Source organism: Felis catus, chromosome D2 (genome assembly GCF_018350175.1).
Source record: "Felis catus isolate Fca126 chromosome D2, F.catus_Fca126_mat1.0, whole genome shotgun sequence".
Classification (NCBI taxonomy): Eukaryota; Metazoa; Chordata; class Mammalia; order Carnivora; family Felidae; genus Felis; species Felis catus.
In genome coordinates, this window is record NC_058378.1 from 12664115 (window position 1) to 12680356 (window position 16242).

General features: G+C 45.6%; 1 protein-coding gene and 1 long non-coding RNA gene across 5 annotated transcripts in view; one reads left to right on the forward strand and one right to left on the reverse strand.

Annotated features, from left to right (window-relative positions):
• GPR137B (G protein-coupled receptor 137B) overlaps positions 1-16242 on the reverse strand; it is a 63644-nt gene that overhangs the window by 17440 nt on the left and 29962 nt on the right. For 2 of the 4 annotated variants that reach the window (XM_019814287.3, XM_003993898.5), the window contains exons 4-5: positions 15004-15153; positions 12150-12278 (exon numbers count right to left, since the gene is read on the reverse strand). In XM_019814287.3, the coding sequence (XP_019669846.2) occupies positions 12150-12278; positions 15004-15153 (279 nt within the window). Of the gene's footprint in view, positions 1-8130; positions 8329-10957; positions 11087-12149; positions 12279-15003; positions 15154-16242 lie in introns of those variants that run through there. The other 2 variants (XM_019814290.3, XM_045039908.1) reach the window with 2 other exon arrangements.
• Positions 11085-13577, forward strand: LOC123380741. Its single transcript, XR_006586864.1, has 2 exons — positions 11085-11356; positions 11916-13577. It is a non-coding gene; the product is annotated as an uncharacterized LOC123380741 (long non-coding RNA).

The window sequence follows — 16242 nt, forward strand, 5'->3', positions numbered from 1 at the left end:
GCACCGCCCAAAGTAGCCAAACTCCATAGTCGCGAATTAGCTACAAACCTCTATAAACATGTGGGCATTTACCACAAGTTAAAATAGTGAAACGATAATGATGAAACAATTTTGAGAAGGTTTTGTATCCAGTTTCCATATCCTGCTTCTATAATCCTTTCATCCTGTTTCTGTCCCCATGCCGAGCTCACCTTTCAAAAGATTTCAAATGACTGGTTTCATTAAGTAAGCAGAAGATCAGAACTGCTTTATATGGCAAAGCAAAGCTGGCATAAAATACAGAATTTGTTTGACATCCTTGTGCGTATCACTCCTGGTCTGTTTTAGAGTTAAACAAGAGTCTGAAACAAGGTTGCTATATGATGGTATCTATATGGAAATGCCTCCTTTTCTAAGACTAATCTAGCGAAATACAGGAAACAACTTACACAAGGCGGGATGCCTGAAAATTTATCAATTTGTAGCAGTTCAAGAATGTCTTTGCAGAAGAATGAATTTGGATCCCTGACCTCACACAGATACAAAAAGTAACTCGAAACGGATCAAGGACCTAAACGTAAAACCTATAAATTGTTGAGAAGAAAAAGGCACGGATCTTTGTGACCCAGGAAATTTGGCAAAGGATTCTCAGAAATGGTACCAAAAGCATGAGCAACAAAAGAAAAAAACATGATTAAAATTAAAAACTTCAAAAGATACCATCAAAAAAGTGAAGAAACAGCCCCAAAATGGGAGCAAATATTTGCAAAATCCCTTATATGACAAGGGACTTGTATGTAAAATACACCAAGAACTCTTACAACTCAATAATAATTCCATTTAAAAATGGGCAAAGGATCAGGGCACCTGGGCGGCTGTCGGTTAAGCGTCCGACTTCAGCTCAGGTCATGATCTCGCGGTCTGTGAGTTTGAGCCCCACGTCGGGCTCTGGGCTGCCGGCTCAGAGCCTGGAGCCTGCTTCGGATTGTGTGTCTGTCTCTCTCTCTGCCCCTCCCCCACTCGCACTCTGTCTCTCTCTCTCTCAAAAATAAACAAACATTAAAGATTCCTTATTTTATAAAAGCAGGGGAAGCAAAGGATTTGAATAGACATTTCTCCAAGGACCATGTACAAATGCCCAATAAGCCTGTGGAAAGATGCTGAACATTGTTAGTGATCAGGAAAATGCAAATCAAAAGACACAGCGAGGTACTAGCCATCCAGGGTATCGAGAATCAAAAAATCAAATAACAAGCGCTGGGGAAGAGGTGGAGGAGCCAGAAGATTCACACGCGACGGGTGTGAATGTAAAATGGGGCACCTACTGTGGAAAACAGTGTGGCGGGTCTTTTAGAAAACGTGTGGCACCAACTTCCGGGACGACGGCAGAGTCGGAGGGGCCTGAGCTCACCTCACCCCACAGATACAAGCAGATGACACATGGGTGTAAATAACCCAGAAAACAATTCAAACACTGACACAGCAAACTCCACAAGTAAACGCTGAGAAGGAGTCACGTCAAAGACCGTAGGGAGAGCAGAATCCTGCTCGGGAGCTAACGGGCGATGCCATCTGCAGGTGGCCAGGACCTGTGGGCACAGTGAGGGCAGAGAAAGGGTTCCTCACACCCCCGGAGCCTGCATGGGGAAGTGAATCCCCGTAACCTGTGGCTCTGGAAGCCAGAAGGGCCGAATTTCCTGCGTTCTTACAACCAGCTGCACTGAAAGCCTGGAACTTCGTAACTCACCAGGCTCAGTTCCGGAAGAGGCAGGAGGGAGAGAGGGAAACCGTGGGCCACTCTTAATGAGGCAGCACACCAAACAGCCGGGAGCTGCGGTTTGAGAGATGCCTGGGGCTCACGGGAGCGAGAGTTGGTCACTAACCTCAGGGCCCGTACCCGAGGGCCAGATTTCACTGGGAGACGCCTCCAGGAGCAAAGGGGCTGCAGACACAGCCTCCTTATCCCACCCCCACCCCCAGCAGTAAACATAGCCACCTGGGGGAGCCAGCACCATGCCAGCACCCACGGCCTGCCTCAGCCCTGGTGCCGCGGGTCCCCTCCTCCGGAAGACAGTCACAAACGTTGCCAAAGCCGAGTGTCCCTACTGTGTGTTTTGGCAGGGCCTGGGTCCTGGCAGCAGGGGTGGGTCACCCCCCACGGAGCATGCTTGCACCTCGTGGAAGCTGCACGCCCTGCCCTCTGTACACACTGCAGAGGGGCCCTGGCCAGCCTGTCTCCGCAAGGCTGCGTGTCCCCTGTGGAAGAGGACCCGCACGCGAAACTGCACGGGCAATGCACATTCCACTTGTGCACTTTGCGGAGCAATCCAGGCTGGCGGGGCTTGGCGGTGGAGGGACATCCCCTCTGTAAAAGGGCCAGTTCCACCTTCTTAAAAGTACACAGCCCACTACTACTTTCAAGGGCAGGGAAAGTAACTGACTTTTCTAACAGAATCAGGGGTGCCTGGGTGGCTCAGTCAATTAAGCACCCGACTTTGGCTCAGGTCATGATCTCACAGTTCGTCCGGTGCTGACAGCTCGGAACCTGGAGCGTGGAACCTGCTTTGGGTTCTGTCTCCCTCTCCCTCTACTCATGCTCTCTCTCAAAAATAAATATTAAAAAAAAAATGAAAATTAAAAAAAAAAAACAGAAGTAGACAAAATGAGGAGACAGGAACATGTCCCAAATGAAAGAACAGGACAAAACCTCAGCAAAACACCTAAGCGAAACCAATATAAGTCATATGCCTCACCGAAACTTTAATGACCTTAAAGCTACTCACTGGACTTGAGAAAAGAGTGGGAAACATCAGTGAGACCCTTAACACGAGATAAAATAGAATCAGAGATAAGATAATCTAAAAATATGTTAGATTTAATAACTAGCAAGCCTGAAGCACCTGGGTGGCTCAGTTGAGCATCCAATGCTTGATTTCAGCTCAGGTCGAGATCTCACAGTTGTGGGATTGAGCCCTACATCAGGCTCTGCTCTGAGCACTGGGCCTGCTTGGGATTCTTTCTTTGCCCCTCCCCCACTCATACTCTCAATATTAAAAAAAAAAAAAAAGGCTAGAGGAAGCAGAGGAACGCATTAGTCACCTGGGAGGGCAGAGTGTTGGAAAGTAATCAATCTGAGCAGGTGAGAAGAAAAAACAAATTGTGCAAAATGAGAACAGACTTTGAAGCTCAGCAACTCCATCAAGCATAATAACGTTGCATGACAGGGATCCCAGAAAAAGAAGAAAGAGAAAAGGGAGCAGGAAATGTATTTGAAGAAATAATAACTGAAACCTCTGTCACGTGAGGAAGGAAATAGATACCCAGATCCAGGAGGCGTACAGATCCCTCAAAAAAATCAACCAAAGGAGGTCCACACCAGGACGTACGGTGATCAAAATGGCAAAACAGTGATAAAAGATTTTAAAAGCAGCAAAAGAAAGGACTGTTACATGCCAGAGAAACCCGGTAAGGCCATCCGTTGCCTTTTCAACACAAACTTTGCAGGCCAGAAGGGAATGGCATGATATATTCAAAGGAAAAAATCTGCCATCAAGGATACTCAACAAATAATCCTAAAATTTGTATGGAACCACAAAGACCCCAAATAGTCCATGCAATCTTGAAAAAGCAAAGCAAAGCTGGAGGGATCACAACTCCAGACAAGTTATATTACAAAGCTGTAGGCATCCAAACAGCGCGGTGCTGGCACAAAACAGACACATAGGCCAATGGAACAGAACAGAAAACCCAGAAATAAATCCACAATTATATGGTCAATTAAAATTCAACAAAGAAGGCAAGAATACACAATAGGAAAAAGACAGTCCCTTTAACAAATAGTATTAGGAAAATGGGGCCACATTTTTACACCATACACAAAGTAAACTCAAGATGGAGTAAAGACCTAAATGTGAGACCTGAAACCATAAAAACCTAGAAGAGAACATAGGTAGTAATTTCTCTGACCTCACCCACAGCATCATTTTTCTAGATATGCCTCCTGAGGTAAGGGAAACAAGCAAAAATGAACTATTGGGACCACATCAAAATAAAACGCTTCTGCACAGTGAAGGAAACAACCAACAAAACCAACAGATAACCTACTGACTGGGAGAAGATATCTGTAAGTGGCATATTCAATATAGGGTTACTATCTAAATTATATAAAGACGTTATAGGGGCGTCCGGGTGGCTCAGTGGGTTGGGCAACCAACTCGGGCTCAGGTCGTGATCTCGCAATTTGTGAGTTCAAACCCCACGTCGGGCTCTGTGCTCACAGCTTGGAGCTGGAACCTGCTTTGGATTCTGTGTCTCCCTCTCCTCCTCGTGTTCTCTCAAAAATTAATAAACGTTAAAAAAGTAATTTTAAAGAAGTTATAAAATGCAATATCCAAAAACCAAATAATCCAACTAAAGGGGTGCCTGGGTGGCTCAGCTGGTTAAATTCTGACTCTTGGTTTCTGTTCAGGTCATGATCCCGTGGTTCATGAGATTGAGCCCTGTGTTGGGCTCTGTGCTGGCAGTATGCAGTCTACTTGGGATTCTCTCTCAAAATAAATAAATAAACATTTTTTTTAAATGGGCAGAAAACATGAAAGGACATTTCTCCAAAGAAGACATCCAGATGGCAAACACACACATGAAAAGATGCTCAACATCACTCGTCCTTAGGGAAATGCAAATCAAAACCACAATGAGATATCACCTCACACCTGTCAGAATGACTAAACTCAAAAACACAAGAAACAAGTGTTGGCAGGAATGTGGAGAAAAAGGAACTCTCGTGCACTGTTGGTGGAAATGCAAACTGATGTAGTCACTATGGGAAACAATATGGAAGTTCCCTCAAAAAATTAAAAATAGAACTATCCTATGATCCAGAAATTGCACTACTAGGCATTTACCAAAAGAATACAAAAACACTAATTCAAAGGGATATATGCAACCCTATGTTTACTGCAGCATTATTTACAGTAGCCAAATTATGGAAGCAGCCCAAGTATCCACTGACAGATGAATGGATAAAGAAGATGTGGTATATATACACACACACACACACACACACACACACACACACACACACACACACACAGTGGAATATTATGCAGCCACAAAAAAGAATGAACTCTTGCCATTTGCAACAACATGGATGGTGCTAGATAGTATTATGCTAAGCAAAATAAACCAGCCGGAGAAAGACAAATACCATGTGATTTTCACTCAAAACAAATGAGCAAAGGGGGGAAAAAAAACAACAAACCAAAAAACAGACTCTTAACTATAGAGAACAGTTATCACAGGGAAGATGGGTGGGGGATGGGGGAAACGGGGGAGGGGAATTGTAAGTACACTTATCTTGATGGGCACTAAGACACGGATGGAATGTCAACCTGCCAATATTATACACCTGAAACTAATACAACACTATATGTTAACCATACTGAAATTTTTAAAAAGTTCCACATAGAGTTACCACATGACCCAGGAGTTGCATTCCTAGATACATACCTAAGAGAAATAGAGACCTATGTTCACACAGAAACTTGTACATCGATGTTTACAGAAGCACTGTTCTTGAGAGCTAAGAAACGGAGGGGCACCTGGGTGGCTCAGTTGGACATCTGACTTCAGCTCAGGTCATGATCTCATGATTCGTGAGTTCGAGCCCCACGTCGGGCTCCGTGCTGACAGCTCAGACTCTGGAGCCTGCTTTGGAATCTGTGTCTCCCTCTGTCTCCGCCCTGCCCTGCTTGCACGCGCTCTCTCTTGATCTCTCAAAAATAAACATTAAAAAATTTTTTTATAAAGCTGAGAAATGGAAACAATGGGTAATTGGATAAACAAGATGTGATCTATCCATACGATGAAATGTTATTCAGCCCTAAAAAGGAACAAAGTACTAACACATACTGCAACACGGATGAGCCCTGAAAACAGCATGCTGAGTGAAAGAAGCCAGTCACGGAACACCGTGCGATATGATCCCATTCCTGCGAAAGTCCACAAGAGAGAGATGAATAGACACAGATTAACAGTTGCTCAGGGGCTGGGGGCAGGGGATGGGCAGTGATAGCTAATGGGTACAGGTTTCTTTCTGAAGTGATAAAAAACGTTCTCAAAAGTGTGGTGACGGACGTACGTATCTGAATACACCGAAAACCACGGAACTGTAGACACGAAATGGGGAAACTGCATGGTATGGGGATTCTAGCCCATTAAAGCTGTTTAAGCAACAAAAATACAGAGATTCTCAAACTTCACAGTGCATTCAAATCACCTGGGGTGCTTTTTATTGAAAACGTGGATTCCCTGAACCTACCCGGGAGATCCTCACCTGGGTCTGGAATGTGGCCTAAGAGTCAGTGCTGACACTGAGCACCCTTGGGACTCTATGGGGACGGGAGGGAGCCACACTGCGAGGACGGTCACATTGGCTTTAGTGATGCCAAGTGCAGAGGCTTGTTTATACCGACTGGACGATGGGTACAAGTGGTAGATAATGTTTTAAAGAAATGCCTCCACCTGCAGCGTGTGCTTTTAAAGTCAACGAAACACGAGTTGTATTATAAATCTGCCCCCCCGGCCCCAAAGCAACATTAGACTGTTTTTTCTCCAAGCAACAACAGGAATTACAGACAGTAATCAGAGTATTACTGAGCCATGCATATTAGCAATGTAGCTTCCCCAAACCTTATGCCAAGGAGAGCCACTGCTCACCACAGTAATGAGCATTATGGACTTGGGAGCCAGACTGCATTTGGTCCCAGCTCTGTCTCCGACTGGCCGTGTGGACCCTGAGCCTCAGTTTCCTCATCTAAGTATGATAACAGTTTCTATCTCAGAGGGTGAGGATTAAAGCACCGATCAGAATCGGGCCCAGCACACACACGCACTGCAGTATATAGCCGTTAGCTACTTCCAGCAAACTCTGCACGCAATAATGGCATTAACTCTGCAGTCCTCTGCCTGAGGATGTTTTAGGCACACTGGTGCTTTGCCAAGCCCAATCTGACACTCACGCCACCTGCTCGTTGGAGTTAGTCCGTGTGTAGAAAAGGGAGCGTGTTTTTGTATTCAGGATCATGCATCCTTCGTACTGAAGTCCCTTCCTCGTGGTAAATTAGGAGAAAATATCCTTGGGGGCATAAAGGGTCGCTGTAACTCACTAATCTGCTACTGTCGGTGGGAGCTTCTCGTGAGTGTGGTGCACGGACTCGAAGTCCCGGAGATCTTCTTCTGCAAGGTCATCACTGTTTTCATAACTCGTGTGTTAAGATGTAATCTGCCTTTTCCATGGTCTCAACACTGGCACTAATGGAGAATCAAAGTGCTGTGGCATCGACCGCACCGGCCATCACCACGTCCTTCCTCACACTGCACAGTCAGGTAAAGCAGGTCCACTGAAGATGGTCTTCAGGGCATCTGGGCGGCTCAGGCGGTTGAGCAGCCGACTTTGTCTCAGGGCATCTCACAACTCATGAGTTCGAGCCCCGCATTGGGCTCTGTGCCGAAGGCTCAGAGCCAGCTTCAGATCCTCTGTCCCCTCTCTCTCTCTGCCCCCCACCCCGCTTTCTCTCCCTCAAAAAAAAAAAAAAGATTGCCTTTGACAAAGAGGAAGTTATTAGTTGTATTAAATCTTAACCCTTGGGCCTTTTTTATTTTGGGGGCAGGGAGAAAGAGAGAGAGAAGTGGGGCTGACCTGAAGCAGGGATCGTGTTTTTTTTTTTCCCCAAAGCAGGGCTCCTGCTCCCCCAATGTGGGGCTCGAACTCATAAAGCATGAGATCATGACCTGAGCCAAAGTCAGGTGCTTAAAGACTGAGCCACCCAGGTGCCCCTCAGACCTGTCATTTTACTATGTGATGTGACAAAATGGGACGTATGCACACGGCGCTTCTGCTGCGAGAGAGCTGTTTTTGGGAATAGACTCACAGCAGTGTGAGTTTAACCACCTCTTTCTGTGCAACTTAGACCATGCTTTTTTGGACGTATTTGACGGACGCTTGAAAGTAAATGAAAGAGAATGTGTGGATGGTATTTGTTGTCACTGATCAAATTTGAGCTGTTAAGCCCAAATTAAAGCTTTGGAAAACCTGTATTCCCCACCATGAGCTAGAGGGCATCCCAATACTTAAAGATTTTCCTGATGAGATCAGTGGTGATATTTAATGAATGAATTTTAGAAGATCTGCATAACTCAGTAAGCCAGTGTTTTCCTGATGACTGATGCATATTAGAAACGATGCGCGGGTAAAATATCCATTGAAAGCACAAGACAAACTGATGGATGTCCGTGTACAACAATCCGGAAAGTTCACTGGTATGGTCCTAGAGTCCACACTGCAGGTACCTTTTAAGAAACCACAACTTGTCAGTTTTGATGTGTATCAAAGAAAAATATCCACAATTACGTTCAAACTTATTAGAACACTCCACTTCACTGAAACCACATCTTTCTGTGAGGGGAATTTTCTTCATATACTCAACGAAAACAACATATTACAACAGAAGCAGAATCCAGATGTCTTCTATTAAAAGCAGGTCAAACCCCCCCCCAAGTTTAAAACAATGCTACTTTTCTATTTTGGTTTGGATAATGTTCTTTCTCATAAAAAAAATTAGGGTAATGTTTATTATTTTTAGTGCATTTTTTAATGTTTATTCATTTTTGAGACAGAGGAGACCGAGAAAGAGAGAGAGAGAGAGAGAGAGAGAGAGAGAGAGAGAGAGAGAGAGAGAATAGATGGGGGAGGGGCAGAGAGAGGGGGCACAGAGGATCTGAAGCAGGCTCTGTGCTGAGAGCAGCAAGTCCGATGCAGGGCTTGAACTCATGAACTGTGAGATCATGACCTAAGCTGAAGTTGGATGCTCAGCTGAGCCACCCAGGCTCTGTTGGTTTTAAATTACACACACACACACACACACACACACACACACACCTCCAAACAAGAGCCTCTGGGGTGCTCAATAATTTATCGGTGTAACCCCTAAGAGCCAAAGCAATCTCGAAAAAGAAGAACAAAGCTGTGTCACGCTCCCTGATTTCAAACTATATTACAAAGATACGGTAATCAAAACAGTACGGTATTGCCATAAAAACAGACACCTAGATCAATGGAACAGAACTGAGGGCGCAGAAAGAACCCCATGCTTACATGGTCAATCAGTTTATAACAAAGCAACCATGAATACATAATGGAAAGAGAACAGCCTTTTCAATAGATGGTGTTGGGAAAACTGGACAGTCACAAGGAAAAGAATGGAACTGGATGACTATCTTATACTAAATACAAAAATTAACTCAAAATGGATTAACTACTTGAATGTGAGAATTAAAATCATAAAACTCCTCCTAAAAGAAAACACAGGTGGTAATCTCCCTGATGTCAGTCCTGGCAATGATCTGGCACCAAAAGTAAATGACACAAAAGCAAAACCAAACAAGCGGGACCACATCAACTAAAAAGCTTCCTTCCACACAGCAAAGGAAACCATAAACAAAATGAAAAGACAACATACTGAATAGGAGAAGATTTCTGCAAATCATATATCCAATAAGGGGTCAATATCCAAAATATATGAACTCCTACAACTCAATAGCAAAAACCCAATTAAAAACAGGCAAAGGACCTGAGCAGACATTTTCCCAGAGACCTACAGATGGCCAACAGGCACGTGAAAAGATGTGAACCTCACTAGTCATCGAAACAAATCAAAACCACAGTGAGCGACCGCCTCACACCTGTCAGAATGGCTACAATGAAGAAGACAAAAAGTAACAAGTATTGGCTAGGATGTGAAGAAAAGGAAATCCTTGTACACTCCTGGTGGGAATGCAAACTGGTGCAGCTGTGCAAAACAGTACGGAGGTTCCTCAAAAAATTAAAATTGAACTACCCTACAATCCCATAATTCCACTTCTACCTGTTTATATGAAGAAAATAAAAACATTAACTTGAAAAGACACATGCACCCTCGTGTTCACTGTAGCATTATTAACAATAGCCAGGACATGGAAACCACCTAAAAGTTCATCAATGGATGAAAAGCTAAGGAAAAGCTATATGCGCTGGAGTATTACTCAACCAAGAAAAAGAACAAAATCTTGCCACCTGCAACAACATGGATAAACCTTGAGGGTGTTATGCTAAGTGAAATAAGTCAGACAGAAAATGATAAATACCGTAAGATCTCACCTAGGTGGACTCTAAAAGTAAACCAAGAAAACCCACATGGATGTAAAGATCAGACGGGTGCTGGCCTGAGGTGGAGGATGGGGGGTGGGCAAAATGGGCGAAGGGGGCCAAAAGGTACAAACTTCCAGTGATGAAGTAGGTCCTGGGGATGTCACGCACAGCACGGGGCCCACAGTTACTAATAGTAGACTGCATATTTGAAAGTAGTTCAGAGCATGGACCTCGAAAGTTCTCATCACAAGAAAAAAAAACCCTGTAACTACACAGTGATGGACGTCAGCTGGACTAACAGTGATCATTTTGCAATATATGCAGATATCAAACCATTACACTGTACCCCTGAAATATTGATATGTCAGTTACAGAGCAGTAAAAAAAAAAAAAAAAAGAATCCGTGTAAAGTATCCTGAGACTGAAAAGTTTAAGAACCACTGCTCTAGAAAATGCCCTCAACAGCAGAGCTATTCAAGGGACTACAACCAAGTAACTCCAGCTACACAGAGTATGTTAAGGGTGACCTAGGGGGGCCTGGGTTGCTCAGTCGTTTAAGCGGCCGACTTCGGCTCAGGTCATGATCTCACAGTCCGTGAGTTCGAGCCCCGCGTCGGGCTCTGTGCTGACAGCTCGGAGCCTGGAGCCTGCTTCAGATTCTGTGTCTCTCTCTCTCTCTCTGACCCTCCCTCATTCATGCTCTGTCTCTGTCTCAAAAATAAATAAACATTAAAAAAAAAAAAAAGGTGACCTATTTCCCTGGACAATGAGATCTGAGAGTACAAATTGAGACATTATTCCGCATTCATTTAAGAAAATAGTACCTTGAACACTATCACGTTAGCCTTTCTCTCGTTAAATTTGGACACCTACTCTCTCCTTCAGGCTGCCTTGGGCTTAGGGAGCCCTGTTCTGAAGTCCCTGAAACACAGGGAAGTGACAAAAAGGCACATGATGCCTGGGTGAGGCCTCGCTGGGCACGGGAGTGTGATTAAGAGACCCCGCCCTATCCCTCAGTCAGGCAAGCAAGGCGCCCAGAAGACTTCAGGAAAGGAGAGAAAGCAATGCAGCTGCACTCCCGGCCTGGAATCCGCTGCCTGCCCGTCCGGTCCTGTCTCTTCGCCGGTGACCCCAAAGTGTTTAGGATCTGACCGTTACAGACGCCTCTGGCTGTTCCCAAGTCCAGTAAAGGTCAGATGAAGTGCAGGGCGGCTTCCTAAAAAATCATGCAAGGGGAGGAAACGGATCCCGAGGTCTAAAAAACACTGCCCACGCCTGGTCTGCGGGGGCCTCGGTCAGGCTGTGCCGCGGGGAAAACACGGGGGGCTGGTTATCGGATCGCTGCTTTCTTTACCGCCCACGCTTGGCTCACATCGGCCAAGACCCACTCACTCTACTTTTCCACGGGTTTCATAGATCAGCGACTCAAAATTCCAGGGCTGGTTAGAGTGGCTGGAATAATTCACGAAGCCAACACTCCCAGGAGTTTCCTCACTCTAGGAAGTCGTGCACCTTCTGTCCCGTCCTCATAAAGACATTTACACGAAGCTGGCTGAGCAGAAATGGGACCAAACTGGGACAGTGGGGTCAGCACTCCTCACGGTGTTTCCGTATCACCGCGCCTCCGGCATAACACGGGGTGAGGAACCGGAGCCCCATTTTCTATTTCCCTTTTGCTAGAATCAAAGCGTATAGATGGGGTTCGCCCCAAGGCCAGGCTAAGATACTAATGACACTGTTGTTGCTTTAGGAAAAACAGCTGATCGCTCGCTCAAGGCCGGAGATACAACTAAAAGCATTAGCTGAAGAATGAATTCGCCTTGACAAGAGTTACGCAAAAAGACAGTCACAGACAGACATGGGAAGTTTTTATAACACGACGGGACAGAAGAGGCACGCCGCTGAAAATCTGAGAAGAAAACCTGATTGCGTGTTTTGCGACTAGAGGCAGATCTTTTGTGCAAACATCAAATGGTCTACTCACAAGGTCCTTTGTAGGGTTTCTAACTCGGAAGAAGTAGACGACCAAGGTGGTGGGTAAGAGCTCCCACACGAAAAGAACCACTCCAAACACCACATATCCGGCATCCCCCAGCTGGTTTTTCAGATCCGCCTGCAGAAAAGAGAGGAAATGGAGTCACCAGACTGAGGGCGGAGGAAAGAAGTCTGATCGGATTCTTCCTAACGTGAACAGAGACTAATTCTAATGCTACGACGTGCGTGCTGAAATCAGGCAGGACTAATGGTCCAGACCTCAGGTGGGGGCATATTTCAGCCACACAGGAGAGACAATTATCACCTTCAAGAGAATCCAGGACAGAAACTGCCCGTCTCTGATGTTTTACTCCTCCAGCCTCCAAAATCTTCCTCATATCCTAATTAAGTCTCCTGAATTTGATTTTCTTTCCTTCAACAATCAAATAATGAGCCATTATGTCACCCCCTCCCCAATTTTTAAGAGCGGCATGTAACCATGACCCTTTGTCTCATCCCTAGGACAAACACGTGAATTTTTTAAGCAGGGGAGAGGGGCAGAGAGAGAGAGGGGGAGAATCCCCTATGGGCTCCATAACCCCAGGACTGTGACCCAAGCCAAAATCAAGAGTCGGATGCTCAACCAACTGAGCCACCCAGGAGCCCCAACCCATCAATTGCGCAGGCTAGGTTGTCTGGAAACAACTGTTCAGAGTCCAGGACGTTTGTCCAGACCAGTGAGACAGCTGAATGGGCCTGGTGCGTCGTCCCTCCCTTCCTGCAGGGCACAGGGCCTGTGAGAAGCACACATGGTCGTGTCTGGGCAACTCCACCAGAGAGGCCAGCATCTCAAACCTAGACAGTGTGCCAAAATCGGGCCACAGCTGGCCAATCACCTCAACTCGATCCTTCTGCCTTCACCATTACGTGGGATTCGAAGTACAGTAAGCAGCACTAACCATGCCACTCTCGGAAGGATCCCTCTCGAGCTTTGCATCTCCAGTCCCATCTCTGCTACATCTCGGCAGTACGCTGTCCCTTCTATTCATTCTACACGAATAGCGGGCAGCTTGTGGCCACCTGCTAGATTTGCTCCTAGATTCTCTCAGTTGGAACCCACAGGTCTAGCTACTCGTGAACAACCATCCCCCTAAAAAAAACAACAGGACTTTCAAGGTCGTGGTATTTTAAATTTGTTATCACCAGAAGCCCTTAACTGAAAGAAAAATTGAAATAATCATTTTGTTAAAACCTAATCTCTGTTGTTTAATGGATATGAAGTTTCAGTTTGGGAAGATGAGCAAGTTCTGGAGACAGAAGGCGGTGATGGTTGCCCAACAATGAGAATGTGCTTAATGCCAGTGATCTGTACACTTAAAAATGGTTACAATTGTAATTTTTATGTATATTTTACTTCATGAGATCCTTTGTCTTACGAGTAAGTCTCTAATTTATTATTGCTTAAAGTTTGTGTGTGTGTGTGTGTGTGTGTGTGTGTGTGTGTGTGTGTGTGTGTATTTGAAGAATATTTACTTATTTTGAGACAGAGAGGAGTGGGACAGAGAGAGAGGGAGACAGAGAACCCCAAGCAGGCTCCACGCTGTCAGCACAGAGCCCGATGTGGGGCTCAAACCCACAAACTGTGAGATCATGACCTGAGCTGAAACCAAGAGCTGGACGCTTAACCGACTGAGCCACCCAAGTGCCCCAAAGTTTATATTGTTTTATGTTTGATTTTCTCAAAACAGGGCGCACCTTCAGCAGTGCTCAACTTTCTACCATCCTGCACGTGTGGTATTGGTTTGGGTGGTGGTGGCTGTTTTAATCTTTTCTAATTATGACACCTTCCATGTGCCTGTCCTGAATTTCCCTTTGTCCTCACATGTTTGTTGTGGTCATTTAGTGCCTTCCTCCAGGGTCTTATCCGGCCCAGGTTCTGAGCACTGCTGGGATTTTTAGAAGTGCGTCTGTATATGGGTGAATATTCAGTATTTTTCCAGGAAAAGTTAAGGGCTTTTGCAATTCAATCCAGTAGACTCCTGTCATAAAACAGAAGTTCGGTTTCTCTCTTGTAATGGCCTGTGTGTGTGTTCTCCTCAGTGGACATAAGTCGCTCCCCCAGGCAGGGAGGGAGTCTGAACGTTTGTGTCCCCAGCACCCGGTCCACGGCTGAGGACAAAGCGTCGCTATTTCCCAAATGAGGGGATGACTTACGCTCAGTCTTTCTCATTTGGACAAGAATCCCAAATGATACGTCGCTACCTTTGTTTGTGGCTTTATAATTTATGAGCTTCTAGGATGTATTAAATGAGAAGAATAGCAGATGGAGACAACTGCTAAAAGGAGCTTTTACTAACACCTTAATACCCCAGTCATTTTTGTCTCGAGTTCCTCAAACGTTGTTGTTTACAGGCTCCATTTTTTTTTTTAAGTCATGGTTTTATGTATTTTCTGAAACCTGCATACACTCTGTTTTCCCTTGGCAAATTTCACCCTTTAAGGAAACCATCTCACATTTATATGGAAGCACTTAAAATTTTTTTTAAGTACTGCTTGACAAGAGCCCCAGAAAGGAGAAAGGAGAAGTGGATGCATGTGTGTGCCTGCATGTCTGTGTGCGCGTGTCTGTGTGTGTGTGTGTGTGCACATATATACCCTAGTTCTCTCAGAAATGTGAGCTGGAACAAGGCAGGTACTATGATCCCATTTTATAGATGAGGATGCAGATACCACACAGGTTAGCGACCGGCAAGGTCACCCAGCTAGTTAGCCGCAGAAGCAAGGAGCTTATACCTCTCTGCCACATGGGATGCTGCGAAGCAAAGAGTCGCCGTTCAGGTGACAGATCGCCGGCGCCCACTGACCTGGTCTGATACATTGTACCAGTCGTAATCAAAGGAATGGACGTTCTTGCTCTGAGAAAACGAGAGGATGAACAGGTTGTAGCAGGCCCGGGAGGCGTAGAGGAGGATGACGGTCACTCCGATGGCGGTCACTTGACACACGGAGGAGCCCTGGAAGAGCGGGAGCCATGAGGGCTGCGCCCGATCCGGGTCCGGGACACCGGCCTCCTCCCGGAACCCGGCCTGTGTTCAGCCTAATGCCTCAGAGGCATGCGCTATGGTGCCCGCGAGCCCCATCAAAGCCTCCACCCTCAGACATTAGACCCAAGCCCAAGCTTCATTTCATCCCACATCCCCCCTAAAAATTTTTAATTAAAAAAAATATTTTTTAATGTATTTTTGAGAGAGAGCGAGAGAGACAGAGCATGAACAGGGGAGGGGCAGAGAGAGAGGGAGACGCAGAATCCGAAACAGGTTCCACGCTCTGAGCTGTCAGCACAGAGCCTGACGAGAGGCCCGAACCCACAAACGCAAGATCATGACCTGAGCCGAAGTCGGCCGCTTCACCGACTGAGCCACCCAGGTGCCCCTCCCCTCTGCGAATTTCAGATTATCTTCATATAGATGCTTCAAAATCTGGAAGTCTATTTGGAGATGCCTTAAATATGGGCCATTTGCCTAACGCAAAGTCAAGTGGCTTATGTTGTTCAATTTCCAAGACGACCCCTGACTTATGAGCCCAGTGCACAGCCTGTGGCCCAGGGAGAGCCCATCTCAGCAGGATGGTAGCTGGGAGAGTGCGATCCCGCTGATGGTGGCTCTGGGCAGGGAGCGCTGCCTCAAAGTCCAGAATCTTCTAAGCCGGAAGCACTGGAGTCGCAGTGTCACTCTGGACTTGGAATTACACGGAAATTGGTGATTTGTGCCCCAATTTAGGAAGCTATCGATTTACAGTCAATGGGTGCCAGCTAGAAACACACAGTTGACAAACATAACCAAAAAACTGAAATCGATTTTTGAGATTTGTATTTGGAAGTCACTAGTTAATGAGATAGTATTTTATTTTGTCCGTAGTAGGTTATTAGCTTGTTCGCCACAGGGGTGACCTAAATGGTCTTTGGCAGTCTGAAATTTAACCCTTCCTATAAAAACCACAATTCTGATTTTTGTGGGTTTTTTTTCTGTAAAAAAAATTTTTTTTAATGTTTACTTATTTTGAGAGAGAGAGAGAGAACCCACAGGTAAAGCATGGAGGGAGAG